Raw genomic sequence first — 15,889 nt, 5'->3', positions numbered from 1 at the left:
AGTGTTTTGTTTCTCCCACTAGACAGTGCCACATGTTCCTCCAAAAAATGGTAACACAACCCCCAGACATAAGTCGTACTAATAAATGTAAATCCACCTGATGATGGAGGTTTAAACCTTCGAAACACGTTGTGGAGATAAATAAACAGGTTTCATTTAATGTCAATAACAGTCGCGGTAAAGCCTAACCAAAATTGTTTGCATTTAAAGTGGACTGGCATTTTTTGGGGAGGGGGGGGGGGGAAATCTGTAAATTATGAAAAAAATTCAAAAGGCGACAGTAAAAGAACTTTGGCAGATATGTTCAAACAGAGGATATCATTGTAATCATAAAGCAATTATCTTTAAAATAAAACAAACTCTAACAAAATATCTAGAACTGTTATAGAGATACAGCACTTTAAAATTTTTTCTGATATTCGCATCTTTAAAATGGTGTTCGGAGGCCTGTATCTCGGAGCAGGAATTTTTTTTGAGAAAACAAAAAATGTGTTTTTTACTTACTCCTGAATTTTAATATATGCTAAATTCAATAACATTCGAGTCCGCAGCGCGTGGTCTTGTGGTAGCGTTCTCGCTTCCCACGCACGGGGTCCCGGGTTCGATTCCCGGTGGAGTCAGGGATTTTCTCTGCCTCGAGATGACTGGGTGTTGTGTGTCTTTCATTATCATTTCACCATCATCGACTCGCAAGTCGCCGAAGTGGCGTCAGCTAGAAAGGACTCGCAATTCGGCGGCCGAACACCCCGCGTGGGGTCTTCCGGCTAACAGTGCGGCACGATCATTTTATTTCAAGACTACGAAGGAAGCCCCCCTGCCAGAAGTGATACGGATTGTGCCTATTACAGTCAGCAATGTTGGTAAACAACTGAAAGTGTTAAAACTGAACAAAGTTCCAGGGCCCAGTGGAATTCATATGAGATTCTACACTGAGTTTCCTGCTGAGTTAGCCCATCTTCCGATTATAATCTATCATAAATCCCTCGAACTGTGCTCAGTAGTTGGAAGAAATCATAGGTCACACCCATGTGCAAGAAGGGTAGTAGAAGTGATCCAGAAAACTACTGTCCAGTATCCTTGACACAGATTTGTTGTAGAATCTTAGAACATACTCAGAGTTCAAACACAATGAGGTATCTCGAACAGAATGACCACCTTCATGCCAACCCACATCGTTTCTGAAAACATCAAACATATTATGTGATACCCAATTTGCACTTCTCTCACACGACATACTGAAAGCTTCAGATGAAGACAGTTAGTTAGATGCAGTATTTCTTGATTTCCAAAAAGCATCTGAGTCAGTGCCACACCTACACTTAATGTCAGGAGTTTGATCATATAGGTATAAAGTGGCATTTGTGGCTGGATCGATGACTTCCGCAGTGTGTTGTTTCGGATGGAAGATCGTCGTCAGTAACTTCGGCTGTGCCCCACGAAAGTGCATCGGGATTCTTACTGTATGTTTTGTATAATAATAACCTCGCAGACAATATTAATAGTAACCTCAGGCTGTTTGCAGATGATGCGGTTATATATAATGAAGTACTGTCTGAAAGAAACTGCACGAATATTCACTCAGATTCTTGTAAGATTTTAAAGTGGTGCGTAGACTGGCATCGTGCTTTATACATTCAGAAATGTAAAATTGTGCACTTCACAAAATGTAAAAACCTAGTATGCCGTGACTATAATATCGATAGGTCACAGTTGGAATCGACCGACTCCTACAAATAGGGACATGAAATGGAGCAGGCTCAGTTGTGGGTAACGCAGGTAGTAGACTTTGTGGGTAGAATACTGGGGAGTGCAGTCAGTCTACAAAGGAGATTGCTTACAAATCGCTCGTGTGACCCGTTCTAGATAATTGGTCGATTGTGTGGGCCCCGTAACAAGTAGGGCTTGTGGGGAATACTGCACGTATGCAGAGAAGCGCGGCATCAATTGTCAGAGGTTTCTTTGATCTGTGGGAGAGTGTAACAGGAACTAAACGGGAAGACTCTTGAAGATAGATGTAAACCATCCCGAGAAAGTCTGTTAACAAAGTTTCAAGAATTGGCTTTTAATAATGACTCTCAGAATATACTAAAACCTCCACATATTGCTCACGAAAGGTTCACAAGAACAAGATTAGAATTATTACGGCAGATATACAGGCGTTCAAATATTTATTCTTTGCGCACTCCGTATGTGGACGGAACTGGAAGAAACCCTGAATGGTACAGTGGGACATACCCTCTGCCGTGCACTTCACAGTGGTTTGCAGAGTATAGATGTAGATGTGTATGCTCCTACTTTACATTTTCATCTGTACATGGTAAGTTGTAATAAACTTTGTCTGCCAGTGTGTGTTACAGTGTTAGTAACTTACTGAAACAAACGGAAAAGTAGGATTAACTGTTTATCTACATTGGATTTTATGTGATTTTCCACAAGTCATTCCAAATCTACGCTTAAATGGTTATTTACCAAAAAACTTTCCCCAATGATTTCCCATCTCCTTGATCTTCAGACTGTAGAAAATTTTTATATTATGTTTGTTTATTATCAGTATTCTTGTGTGCTTGATTTAGGCCTTTTAAGGGTCACATAAATAACTATTTCCAATATAACTTTCAGTTTACCAGTAGTTTTTCAATCATTCAGGGTGGTAGTGATCCAGAACCTGTGACCACCTTCCTCCAGTTTTTTGTGGGTATGGAAATCCAAAAACTTCTTTTGAAGTTTATTGTTGTTCAGTGCAGCCACTTGAACTATCAAGATTTTTTTGGTTGTCATGTTCAAATATTCTGTTGCATATTCTATTTATTATTATTATTAATATTATTATTATTATTATTATTATTATTTCTTTCCTTTCTCAGATGTTATGTCTGGTTATAAATGGAAAGTGACGCGGACTGTGATCAAGCGTGACTTCCTTTTAACTGTACGGTATATGTTACATTGCATTTAGGAACTTTCGGGTAATTGAACACGTATCAATAATTACAGATTTCTGTAGTTGTATATATACGTTTGGGTGTAGCTGTATTGCATTGATGTACTGGTGGATATTGTGTAGTACGACTCCTGTAGTTGATATTATTATTATTATTATTATTATTATTATTATTATTATTTTGTAATTTAATTGTTCAAAATTTATTGTTTTACCTTTTTTTCCCATTGAGTTATTTCTGTGTATGTCATTACATGTTCTGTTACCTTATTTCATTGGCATAAGGATACAACTGATAAAATAAATCATTAAAAATTATTTTATGGAATTTTGTTTTCTTACGTCTCTGTCGGAATGGCTTACTGACAGTCATATATTAGATTAGATCATAAGATTGTAATGTTTTTGTTTTGCATGTCGGTATTGCGGTTGCTACGTGTTTATTTATTACGCCAGAAAATAGAGTGCCGAGCAGAGAAATTGGATCATTTCCGACATATTCTTCTGTGTGAGTTCAGTAGAGGGGTGACAGCAACGAATGCAGCCAGAAACATTTGCGCCGTGTATGGGGATAATGCCATCGGGGAGAGAACACCGAGAAAATAGTTCTCTTCCCTTCGAGGAGGATCGTTCTGACACTAGTGACTCTCCACATTCGAGAAGACCTTCGAGGTTTGACGGAGATCGTTCAGACGCATTAATCCGTGACGATTCACGTCAGTGTACTCGAGAACTGGCACGTGTGATGAACTGTGAGCGTTCCACCGGGGAAGATTCAAAATTCAAGTGTACGGGTACGACACGTACTGAGCCAAAATCACAAAAATCACCAGTTGGCTCGTGAACAACATCGACCATTCCTATCCGGTACAGTCCCCAGTAACAAGAATTGGTGTTTTTATGCTAAAATAAGGAAAAGAAAGGAATGGTTGAGGTCAAACAAAGTGGCAGCCCTCCTTACAAAGACTTGTGGTGTGCACGTTACGTATCTCGTGGAACAGTGACGGTTTGGTGTACTACGAATTACTTCCCCGAGATGTTACCATCACTGCTGACATTTATTGTCGAGAACTGAGAGGTCTTGCAGACCCGATCCGGGAACGGTGACCGGGAAGACTGTGTGAAGCGGTTCTAGTCCACGATAATGCCTGCTTGCATTCTGCTACATTGACAAAGCACACTTTCCATTCGTTCCGCTGGGAAGTCATTCCACATGCACCTTATTCACCTGACCACGTGCCTTCAGATTTTTGCCTTTTCCCTTCTCTATCGAAAGATGTTCCAGGAATTTCTTTTCCGGGTGAAAAGGGGCACCGGACATAGCTCGGCAAGTTCTTCGCCTCGAATCCTCACGATTTCTAGTCGCGGAATCGAAAAGTCCACCGTGACGGACTGTCGTAAATAGTGAAGGAGACACTATTATTGATGACTTGAGTCTCTGTTATGTCTGTCTGTTGCATTTATTAAATTTATGGGAAACTGCTACAAACTTATGCACCGACCCAGTATTTTCTGCTTGCAGTGCAACTGACCAGCTGGGTGACACGGCACCGCGGTCTGGCTTTATGTACGACTTCGAGACGTCTGAAGTTGTTGTCAGGAGGTGGGACAAGGATGCAGAGGACCTGGACATTAAAGGTCAGCCCCCACGTGATATCTTCTCTCGGTGCTGTAACACCTAAATATTCCATTTCTAAAATAAAGCAGAGACGAATCCCAGACAGGCACAAAATAAGACTGCTAAACAAGTAAGCTTTCGACCGAAAGACCTTCTTCTGAATGAGACGACACACACACACACACACACACACACACACACACACACATACATACACACACACACACACACACACACACAAACGTACATTCGTGCAAACACAACTCGCACACGTGTGACCACTGTCTCTGATTTGTGTTTGTGTGAATGTCTGCGCATGTATTTAGTTCACAGGAAGGCTGTTGGTCAGAAAGCTTACTTGTTTAGCAGTCTTTTTGTTGTGCCTGTCTTGCGATTAGACATCTCCATTACACGGTGAGTAGCAATGTGTCCTTTTCATAATATTGTCATTGTTCCATCGTGGATTTTCCGTAGTTTGATTACTAAAATAAAATTAGTATTACTGTGATCTGTTTGCTTACAGTTTATGTGATTTTTCTCGTTGTTCTAATAGGTGTAAAAAGAAACTTCTGTTGATTTTTCTCGTGTAGTGAACAGGTCTTTCAGCTCTGAGTGAATTTGACACTTGTCATCTTCCTCTCAGCTCGGTGCTCCCTCACGTACAACTTGTGGGCGTGTATCCGTTGCTCCGTCTGTGCTCGTCATTCGATCCTTCTCTCCACTTCCTCAAAACTCTGTGTTTGTGTGAATTTCCTGATTGCATCTTGATCCTGTAAATTTGATGATTATAATTCCTCAAGATCTTTGTTCTGTTTGTTGGTGCCAGTTGGGTCTAGTAATATTATATTCCGAGAATATGTGAATCTGGTGAGTTGACCCATTCCTTCTGCACGGCCTGTGAGTTGGAATCTTCACGTGCGCAGTGTAAGTGTGATTCTAGGAATTTGCCTTCAAATTTCTGCATAGGGTTTTGGGTGATGTATTCCATCTCATACGTTTTTTCTCATAATGTTATGTTCTTTTACTTCTCATTGTTCTTATAATTTTAGTATGGGAGAGTAAGTTTCCCTGATACAGTAAGTGCTTGTGGCTCAGTCTCTTTCCAGGAAAAGCATTATTTGTTAATTGGAATGCTCTTTTTATTTTCTGAAAGTTTTGATTGCGTGGCCTCCATTTCATTACAATTTTCAGTGATCCAGTCACCTAAGTATCTAAATTCCTTAACACGGTCTACCGTATCTTCCTTCGCCGTCGGCGTTGTCGTGGTTACCGTGAGACACCGTTATACCAAGAGGAAAGGCGCGTCGATCTTAGAGCATGAGATATGATGACCTTAAGCCATTGACAACACACAACGGTCACGGTAGCACCTGATTCCAGAATAGCTGCAGTAGTTAAGATCTACGAACTATCCCCTGTTGACCAGGTACCCAAAACTTAACTCGTAACGAGATCCCTTCAAAGCAAATTGTCATAACGATCGTCTATAAAGGCTTCGTACAACGAGAAGAAATGTTACGGTTTATGGAATAATAACAGATACGACCAAACTGTCTTGTCTCTTCTGCTTTATTTAACATAACTTCGTTCACAGTTCCATTTCGCATTCACCACTCATTCACCGAAACCCTTTGATGAACAGTTTTGGTTGCTTAACACCAACAGTCAATGATAATGATACAGCTTTTCTCCTTTTTATAAATTGAAGCCCGCTCTCCGTGATATAATAAAAAAAAAACCGGTCTCAATACCGCGTCCCTCATGAGATGCGAATAGACTTATCCCGGAATTGACCGCCCTGTAGGTGTACTCAATTTAGTGACCACACTTCACTGTCCGTTATTTCGTGTAACTGAATGTCCATTTGTTAGTCTGATTATACACTGTAGCTATTTAAAATTCACCCCTATATTTTTCACAACGCACAATTAGCACTTCGTTACTTGTTTTTTTTTTTTTTTTTTTTTTTTTTTTTTTTTCTAAGAGTAAACGGAAAAAAAAGACCCCGTATCATCGGCTTAGTCGATATAAAGCAAAACACCTTAATATGCCCAATTTTACCTCTTCTTATAGGATCGGCTACCTTACTCATTAATTTATTACATATTATTTCCAATAATGCTAAACAGGTATCGCCGTTATATTTTAATTGTATTCAAAAGCATGTTACTACTATTATGACCGACCAAATCGTAACAAATCGCGCGGCGTGCGTTTTTAACAATAACTTTACGCTATTCAAGTTCCGTTACAGCTGTCTTGACTCGTAATGTTACATGGGCCCCCCAGACTGTGATGTCTTGAAGAGGGTTCCAGACAGAACAGGCTTATTTTTTTTGTGTACTGTGACAGGAGAGGGTATTTGTTTCGGCGAATACACTCACTCTCAGATTCACTCAACAAGTCAGTACATACATTCTACAATATTTAAGTTGAGTTAATGGGCCTAGACAAAATGCCCTTAACTAAATTCCACATTTGTTTATAGGTTGTCTTAGAAACACTTCGCACTGATCACTTCATATTCACACCACTTTTTTTTCTTGAATGAAGCCCTCAGTTCTTCAACCGACTGTGCAAGGCAGGGATCACAGCCGGGTTCGACGATTGACATCCTAGGCCAAAACCCTTATCAGGCCACTTGTTTAACCAGAGAGGATTTGGTCCTTTTCTTTTCCTCTTAATTCCACTTTTAAATCATCCATCCTCGCTGTTCGGTGAGAGGATAAATCGTATTTCAGCGTCGTCATTGTTGCTGATACCAAGAAGGTATCTCATGGAAATCGTCGGTACATTCTTTAATTTTCTTTGTAAGTTAGTATAAGTACGTATTTATCCATTGGTGCTTTTATTTAGTCCACTGAGTGTAGTCTTGGTATCATTCAGTGTTTCTTGAATCTATATTTTGCTCATTATTGATAATACTTCTTCAGGTCTATGTGAGGGAACAAGCCCTTAATTACATCAGTATCACAATCTGCCAGGAGGTAGCTCCCTTCATGAGGTATTTTCATTATTTTATATGGACCTGTATATAAATATTGCCATTTCTTATTCAGTCTTTTCCTGGTTGATGCTTTTGGGTGATTTCTCAATAAAATTTCTTCCCCTACATCATATGTGACTACTTTCTTCACATTTTTATCAAAACGGGTTTTTCTCAATTGTGCTTGATGCTGCAGGTTTTCGTAGACCTTCTGCACCATATCTTCTTTCTTGGTAATCTTTTGTTCTATTGCAGGTAATTTCTTCATCCATTCTGGCACAATACTTTCACCAAATACTATTTGGTTAGGTGAATAACCTGTCGATAAGTGTGGTAAGTCATTATACACTTTCTCAAATTCATAAATCCAATCGATACATTTATAATGTTGTTTGGGTATGTACGTCCGTAAAAATCGGTTCAATTCTCGGAAGATTCTCTCAACTGGATTTCCACAAGGGTAAAATCTTGAGATGTAAATGTGCTGGATTCCTTGTTCTTTCATAGTGTCTCTCCATACTTTGCTTGTATAATAAGCAGCGTTGTCTGTCAAGATCATTATAGGTTTGCCAAGCTCAGTTATATAGTTGTTGATAAATTAGCGTAACATGGGTCAAACGTGGAGATTTTTCAAAGGATATAATTTCACATATTTTGAAAAGAGATAATAGAAAGCCAATACATATTTGAACCGTCCACGTGTCACGGGACATGGCCCACAGACATCACATGACACCAACATTAAAGGTTGTTGTGGGATGATAGGATGTAATTCTATCTTCCGACAATAGTTTATGGGTTTCGCCTTCTGACATATTTTGCACTTCTTAATAATATTTGTAGCTATACGTCCCAAATTTGGATGATAGCAGTATTGTGCTATTTTGGCTGTACATTTAGCGGCACCAAAATGACCCCAATTCAAGTGAGTGTACCATACTAGTGATTCTAAATATTTATTTGGAACACAAACTTTCCAAACATCTTCTTCATCCTTCCTCCGATACAATATTCCGGATTTTAATTGATACTGTTCTTGAGAGTGACTTAGCGTTTTGCTTTCAACAGCATGCCTAATGGCTTTCCACAACTTATCATCTTCTTGCAGTTGTGGAAGACTTCGACATAGCTGTGAAATCTGCCTCTCACAATATTGCCTTGATAAATTCATGGCTTTAAAGTCAATAGTCTATTCTTCACACTCGTCGTCATTCTTTCTTTTTGGTAGTCTTGAAAGAGCATCAGCTATGATGTTGTCTTTCCCTCTGATGTATTTGAGCGTAATATCATATTCTTGCAGTAGCAAGGCCCACCGGGTTAAACGTGAATGGAACATCCTTCCTGTTAAAATAAAAGATAAAGCTTTGTGGTGACAGAATACAATGATCTTCTTTCCATATACAAAATAGCGAAACTTTCTAAGTGACCAGACCACGGCCAGTACTTCCAATTCAGTAGTACAATACGCACGTTCGCAGCTAGAGAGTGTTCTGCTGGCAAACCCAATTATCTTGATGGTACTGATATCTTCTGGATTGTCCATCTGGAAAAGAGTGGCACCCAATCCTGTTTCAGAAGCATCCGCAGCAATATAAAAATCTTGATCAAGTCTCGGATGATGTAACAGTGGAGCATTAGTCAAAGCATTGCGGATGTTATCAAAAGCTTGCGTGCATTCGGAATTCCACTCCCACATGACATTTTTTCTTAACAGCCGTAACAAACAGTCTTGGCTTCCTAACTGATTGGGTAAAAATCGTCGAAAAAATGAAACTAAGCCGATAAATGACTTTAATTCCGTTCTATTCTTTGGATAAGCACATCTGTTAATCACATCCATCTTTTTAGGATTTGGTTTTATCCCTTCAGGAGTGATTATGTGTCCAAGAAATTTCAATTGGTTATGAGCAAACTTGGATTTTCTCAAATTTACAGTAACTCCGTATTCAAAAAATTTCGCAAAAACTCTTCTTAATAAGTCCAAATGTTCCTCCCAAGTTTCAGAAGCAATTAGCAAATCATCCACAAATAAAGTAACTTCATTCAAAAGGTCTCTGCCCAGTACGGTATCTAATGCCGATATGAAAACACCACCGCTTATTTTCAACCCAAATGGCATGACAGTAAACTGGTAACTTCGGCCCAGAAAAACGAATGCAGTATATTTTCTAGATTCTTTCGATATTCTAGTTTGCCAATATGAACTACACATATCCAAAGAAGTTAAGAAGCGGGCACCATAAAACTTTTGTACTAACTCTTCTAGGTTCTCCGGTCGCGTTTGTACAGGTATAATGATCTTATTGATCTCTCTGGCATCCAACACCAATCTGATGTCACCATTGGGTTTAATTACCGCCACAAGAGGGTTACAATATTCAGAATCTGAGGGCTCAATAATACCCCATTGTAACATTTTATTGATTTCCTTTCTGACTACTTCTTTCTTTGTCCATGGGATGGAATAGGAAGTACGACAAAAGGGTTTATATGCATACGTCTTCATATGGTATTCAAAGTCTTTTATTATACCCGGACGTTTACTAAAAATTGACGATATGCTTCCAACAAGTAGTACAGTTCATCCCTTTGGATAACAGATAAATATTCTGATTCTAACACCTTTTCCTGCAATGACATTTTATCCATCATTTCTTCAGAACATTCAATAAGGCATATATCATACACATTTTCATCATCAATACTGACATATTTTACCATTAGTTTCATACGCAATTGATTTGGAATTACTCGGCCCTTTCTCAGGGTGGTTGTCAAAACATTACCATTGGAATTAAATATACATTCACCTTTCTCTAAATTAATGATTGCACCGGTCTCACATAAAAAATCCGAACCCCAGATACATGCTACTGTCATTTTAGGAACAACCAGGAATGTACTTTCTATTTGAGCCCCCTGTATTGTAACATCAACACATACCTGTTTCACAACTTTTTGAATTTTTGCGCTGAACGCGCCAGACACGGTACATCCTGTGATAGGAAAAGTGGGCATTTTTACCCCTCGGCTTATCTGTTTTAAACAGTCCAATGTCATGACACTAATAGTTGCTCCAGTATCAATTAATATTTCAACATCAACATTATTTATACTTGTTGGAATTATTGCCTGTAAAATTTGTCCGCATTTATTAGAAACTTCAGGTTTTTCTTCAATTAACTCATTCCTTATGTCCTGATCATTATTGTACCTTAATACTCTCGCATCAAATTGATGCCTGCCTTCCTTCTCCTTTCCAGTCATCCTAGGAAGGCATATGGTGACGTATTAGTTTAATCTATCTCGTTGAGTCATCAGTGGGGGTTCATGAACTTCCACAATCCGTACAGTATGATCTGAGTTATGGTATTCACCCCGTCGCACATTGGAGGCTCCTTCGCCCATTGGTATAACTCCTTGTGCGGGATGAGGACTCGAGGCATTTGTTCCATCCTGCCGATGAACATTATGCTTCGAATTATCTTCCCAAGGTCGAATACAATTGGGTTCATCAATTGGGTACCTGTTACTCTTATTAATATCACTACTATGCACATTCGCGTCACCATATCGAGGTTTACCTCTAGCACAGTAAGTATCTCTTCTATATTTATTATAATCATTGTTTTTATTGCAACCATAGGATGAAGATTGTCCACGCTCCTGTGATGTGGGTTTGACCTGGTTTTCGGTATTATTATTATTATTATCATACGTTAAATTATTATTATAATTATTCGTATTATTATGAGTGTGAGTCGACATTTGATTACTACTCATTTGTCTTGCGTCTTCCATAATCATATCTACAGAGTCAATCACCGACAAGAATTGTTCTACATCGTGCTCAGGAACATTTATTAACTTTTCACGTATATTTATGGGCAACCTTCCCTTCAAAATTCTGATCACTTCGTTGTGAGAAATTGGATCACTCCAATAACGTGTCTTATTTATGTACTTTTCAAAATATTGCCTTAAAGTACTCCTTTTACTGTTAAAATACTCAGGTTGGGAAACCTCTTTTCTTAATTTCTCTTGTTTACTCGACGACCAGTATTTAGCCAAAAAAAGTTGTTCAAACTCAGCGCAAGTATGGCAACTTTCACTTACTTCGGCGGCCCATAATGCGGCTTCTCCGGTAATTTTGGATACTATAAATTGAAGTCGGTCGTGTTCTGACCAGCTACGCAGAAATATTCTTTTGAAATTATTGATAAAGAATTTCGGATGCAGGTTGTTCTTTTCAGTGGAGAATGTTGGGAATTGTCTACTTTTAAAAATGCTGTTCTCCACCTTTAAAGAAGACTAATATCCTCGCTGACCAAAAGAATCATCATCTTTACCAACCGAATCATCAACTTCCCAATGCAAATTTTCACTACAATTGTACTTCGTATTATCACATGTTCGGTTGTTTTTCGACCTATTCTCCGAACGTTCGTCCTCTGTCAACAAATTTTGTGATGACTTTTGTTCTAACTCCGCCAATTTATGATTGGTTTCCTTTTGCCATTTAGGTAACTCATCAACTATTTTCTCTTTTATTTTCTGAATTTCGCTAGTGAAGAGCTTAATTAATTCATCATTTCTACTTAGGTGCTCATTGATATTTTCATTTGGCTGGGATCCAATACTCGTCTTAACCTTGTCTACAATTTCATTTCCTTTTATTTCTATCCATTCAGTTAGATCTTCGTCAAGTCTTTTAGTTTGATCTACTAAATACTTGTCAATCCCCTTACGAGCATCGGACTCAAATTCGACTATTTGTTTCGAAAGCTCTTCTATCTGTGCGCTAGCATTGAAACAGCTGCTTTCACACTTAACCATCCTATTGGACAGGCCATCATAACTCTTCGAAACTACCTCATATTTCTTTTCTACGTCATGAAGTTTTCCCATTAAATTATTATATTGCCTTTCTAAGGTGTTAGAAAACTCTACATCTAGTTCTCCAAATTTCGCATTTAATTGAGTCTCCCAGTCCGCCTTTAATTCTTTCTTAGTATTTTCCAGTTTATAATCAAAGGTGTTCAGTTTGCTTTCCAAAGAATCCATTTTAACTTCTAATGAACCAAATTTGGCCTCAAATTTTTCATTTAACTTTTGATTGTCCTCTTTTAATTGCTTATTATCTTTTTCTAGTGAACCAAGTCTTCCATTCATTACACCCATTTGAGTATTTATTGATACCAGCATATCAAACATTTTTTGATTAATATTTCCATTTTGAGGATCAACTTGCTGATCTACTTCCGAAACCTCAAGATCTTTATGTTCTCCCACGCTGCTTACCTTACTTATCATTTTATTTGAATCTCCTAACGGCTCGAAATCAATAACTGTATTATTATCTGTACATGTCTCCTGTCCCACATTGAGCTCATGGGATGCATCATCCCTATCCTCTTCACTTTCCTCTCTCTCTCTACTCATTACTCTACTCAACTGCACATTATCATGTATTCTTTTCGTTCGTTTTGACATGATTATTCACTACCAAGACATACACTTATTTTCACTATGTATTTATATATATTTATCTACCGAAATCACAAGTCTCAACTTCCTTTTTTTTATATAATTATACAGTTATTTTAATCATACCTGGTAGTATCGCTCACTTTTAGCGATTATTGAAGAATACCTCTTTCATTGGACAGACTTACTGGCTGCTACAATATTGTCCAACTCTAGGGTTCGTGAATCCGGATGACACTCAACTCGATGCAGCAATCCTCCTCGATCGAGCCGCACATTGTGGCGCCACTTCTACCGTATCTTCCTTCGCCGTCGGCGTTGTCGTGGTTACCGTGAGACACCGTTATACCAAGAGGAAAGGCGCGTCGATCTTAGAGCATGAGATATGATGACCTTAAGCCATTGACAACACACAACGGTCACGGTAGCACCTGATTCCAGAATAGCTGCAGTAGTTAAGATCTACGAACTATCCCCTGTTGACCAGGTCCCCAAAACTTAACTCGTAACGAGATCCCTTCAAAGTAAATTGTCATAACGATCGTCTATAAAGGCTTCGTACAACGAGAAGAAATGTTACGGTTTATGGAATAATAACAGATACGACCAAACTGTCTTGTCTCTTCTGCTTTATTTAACATAACTTCGTTCACAGTTCCATTTCGCATTCACCACTCATTCACCGAAACCCTTTGATGAACAGTTTTGGTTGCTTAACACCAACAGTCAATGATAATGATACAGCTTTTCTCCTTTTTATAAATTGAAGCCCGCTCTCCGTGATATAATAAAAAAAAAACCGGTCTCAATACCGCGTCCCTCATGAGATGCGAATAGACTTATCCCGGAATTGACCGCCCTGTAGGTGTACTCAATTTAGTGACCACACTTCACTGTCCGTTATTTCGCGTAACTGAATGTCCATTTGTTAGTCTGATTATACACTGTAGCTATTTAAAATTCGCCCCTATATTTTTCACAACGCACAATTAGCACTTCGTTACTTGTTTTTTTTTTTTTTTTTTTTTTTTTTCCTAAGAGTAAATGGAAAAAAAAGACCCCGTATCATCGGCTTAGTCGATATAAAGCAAAACACCTTAATATGCCCAATTTTACCTCTTCTTATAGGATCGGCTACCTTACTCATTAATTTATTACATATTATTTCCAATAACGCTAAACAGGTATCACCGTTATATTTTAATTGTATTCAAAAGCATGTTACTACTATTACGACCGACCAAATCGTAACAAATCGCGCGGCGTGCGTTTTTAACGATAACTTTACGCTATTCAAGTTCCGTTACAGCTGTCTTGACTCGTAATGTTACAACGGAAAACTTTCTCATTGCCAATTTTGAGCTCGTTATTTTCATATCGGTCACAAAATTAGTATTACCATTTTCCCTGGTTTTTCCAGCAATATTTAAAGTTGCTTTCCTGTGTCAGTGATACCTTTTCCAAGTAGTGCTATGTCATCTGCAAAGAGTAGACAGTCTAATTGTAGCTAAGACTTTACTGTATAAAGTGGGAAATGTTCGAACGCATCGAGTGTACACTGTGGAGTGGAGGCAGCACATTACCAACTGACGTAACCGTTTGCAAAATGTGAGACAGTGAAATAGCAATCCCTACCTTTTACCTCAAGAAAAACAAAAATGGGAAACAGAACAGTATTTGTTCCAGAGAATAATGGGACTGTATGCACATCCATCATGTGGAAGCTCACATCTTTTAGTTAGTAAAACTTCTGTGCATTATGGATGAGGATAACTGAGACTGTGATGAATAAAGGTTTCTTTAAATTACTGCAACTAGTCACATTTTGTTTAGCTCTTTAGTTTTTATTATTCCATTACTGGTTTTCAAACCAGTCTCAGGACTGAAGGTCACAACAACAACAACTGGTTTTGAACTGACTAGTAGTTCATCATCTGATGGTACATACTTATTGCTTGTGTGGTAGATATTACATCTACAGTTTTAGCACTGAAATGTGTGTGTGTGTGTGTGTGTGTGTGTGTGTGTGTGTGTTTTATATTATTATTTTTTCTTTTTTTTTTTTTCCTCTCAACTATGTACAGTCATACTCAACAGTATCCGAACGACCTGAATTGCATTTCGCCTTATTCGCATGCAACCCACATAATGCAGCTGTCTAACAGGCCCTCTAATCGCTCCTCGGTACAGTCGTTTGACTATTGAAAATGGTTCCAACAAGTCACCACTAGAAAACACTTCTCTGTATCGCAATAACTCAAGGTGTAAAGTAATACCACGATACTACAAATATCAGAGAACACTTTATCAGAGATAAGACTGTCCTTAAGGCTTGTAAGCTCACATTTATTACAATAAATGACATACGTGAAATGTTACCACTCTCATTATTACGTCAGATAGGTAATGCACGTAGTAAGTTCGTCGAATTCGTGATTTCCTCTTCAAAGTAACATACTGTACTTATTATTTAACACAAAATGACATTAAAAAGTTCAGTTATTCATGAGCAGCTAGTTGAGACTATGTATGAACTTCAAATGACACGACGAACTGTCTCATTCCGCATATGGATTCAAACCCAGATCATGCAGACTAAGCAAAGATTTCATGACTGACGGAAGCTAACAGTCATTCCTGACTAGGCATACAGAGAGTGATATACCTCAGTTAGCAAATATCAAGTTCAAATTACATAACGTGAACATGTTTAACAGACGCGAGTTCCTACACAGCAACTATTGCCCCTGTTAACGAAATACGAGAGATGTTAAATATTGCTTCTTCACAAGTAACTTACTGGAAATGCTGTGAGGTAAAGCTATGTGTTGGACGGGGATTCGAACCCAGAACCTAA

At 38.4% G+C, this 15,889-nt stretch overlaps 1 protein-coding gene across 2 annotated transcripts in view; it reads left to right on the top strand.

Annotated features, from left to right (window-relative positions):
- The window catches only part of LOC126215061 (protein AAR2 homolog), a 131,967-nt gene that overhangs the window by 30,896 nt on the left and 85,182 nt on the right, over positions 1–15,889 (top strand). For both annotated transcript variants that reach the window (XM_049941710.1, XM_049941709.1), the window contains exon 2: positions 4,464–4,579. In XM_049941710.1, the coding sequence (XP_049797667.1) occupies positions 4,464–4,579 (116 nt within the window). The remainder of the gene's footprint in view (positions 1–4,463; positions 4,580–15,889) is intronic.

The sequence above is a fragment of the Schistocerca nitens genome, chromosome 12 (assembly GCF_023898315.1).
Source record: "Schistocerca nitens isolate TAMUIC-IGC-003100 chromosome 12, iqSchNite1.1, whole genome shotgun sequence".
NCBI classification, from domain to species: Eukaryota; Metazoa; Arthropoda; class Insecta; order Orthoptera; family Acrididae; genus Schistocerca; species Schistocerca nitens.
This window is presented reverse-complemented; position numbering and strand designations above follow the sequence as displayed.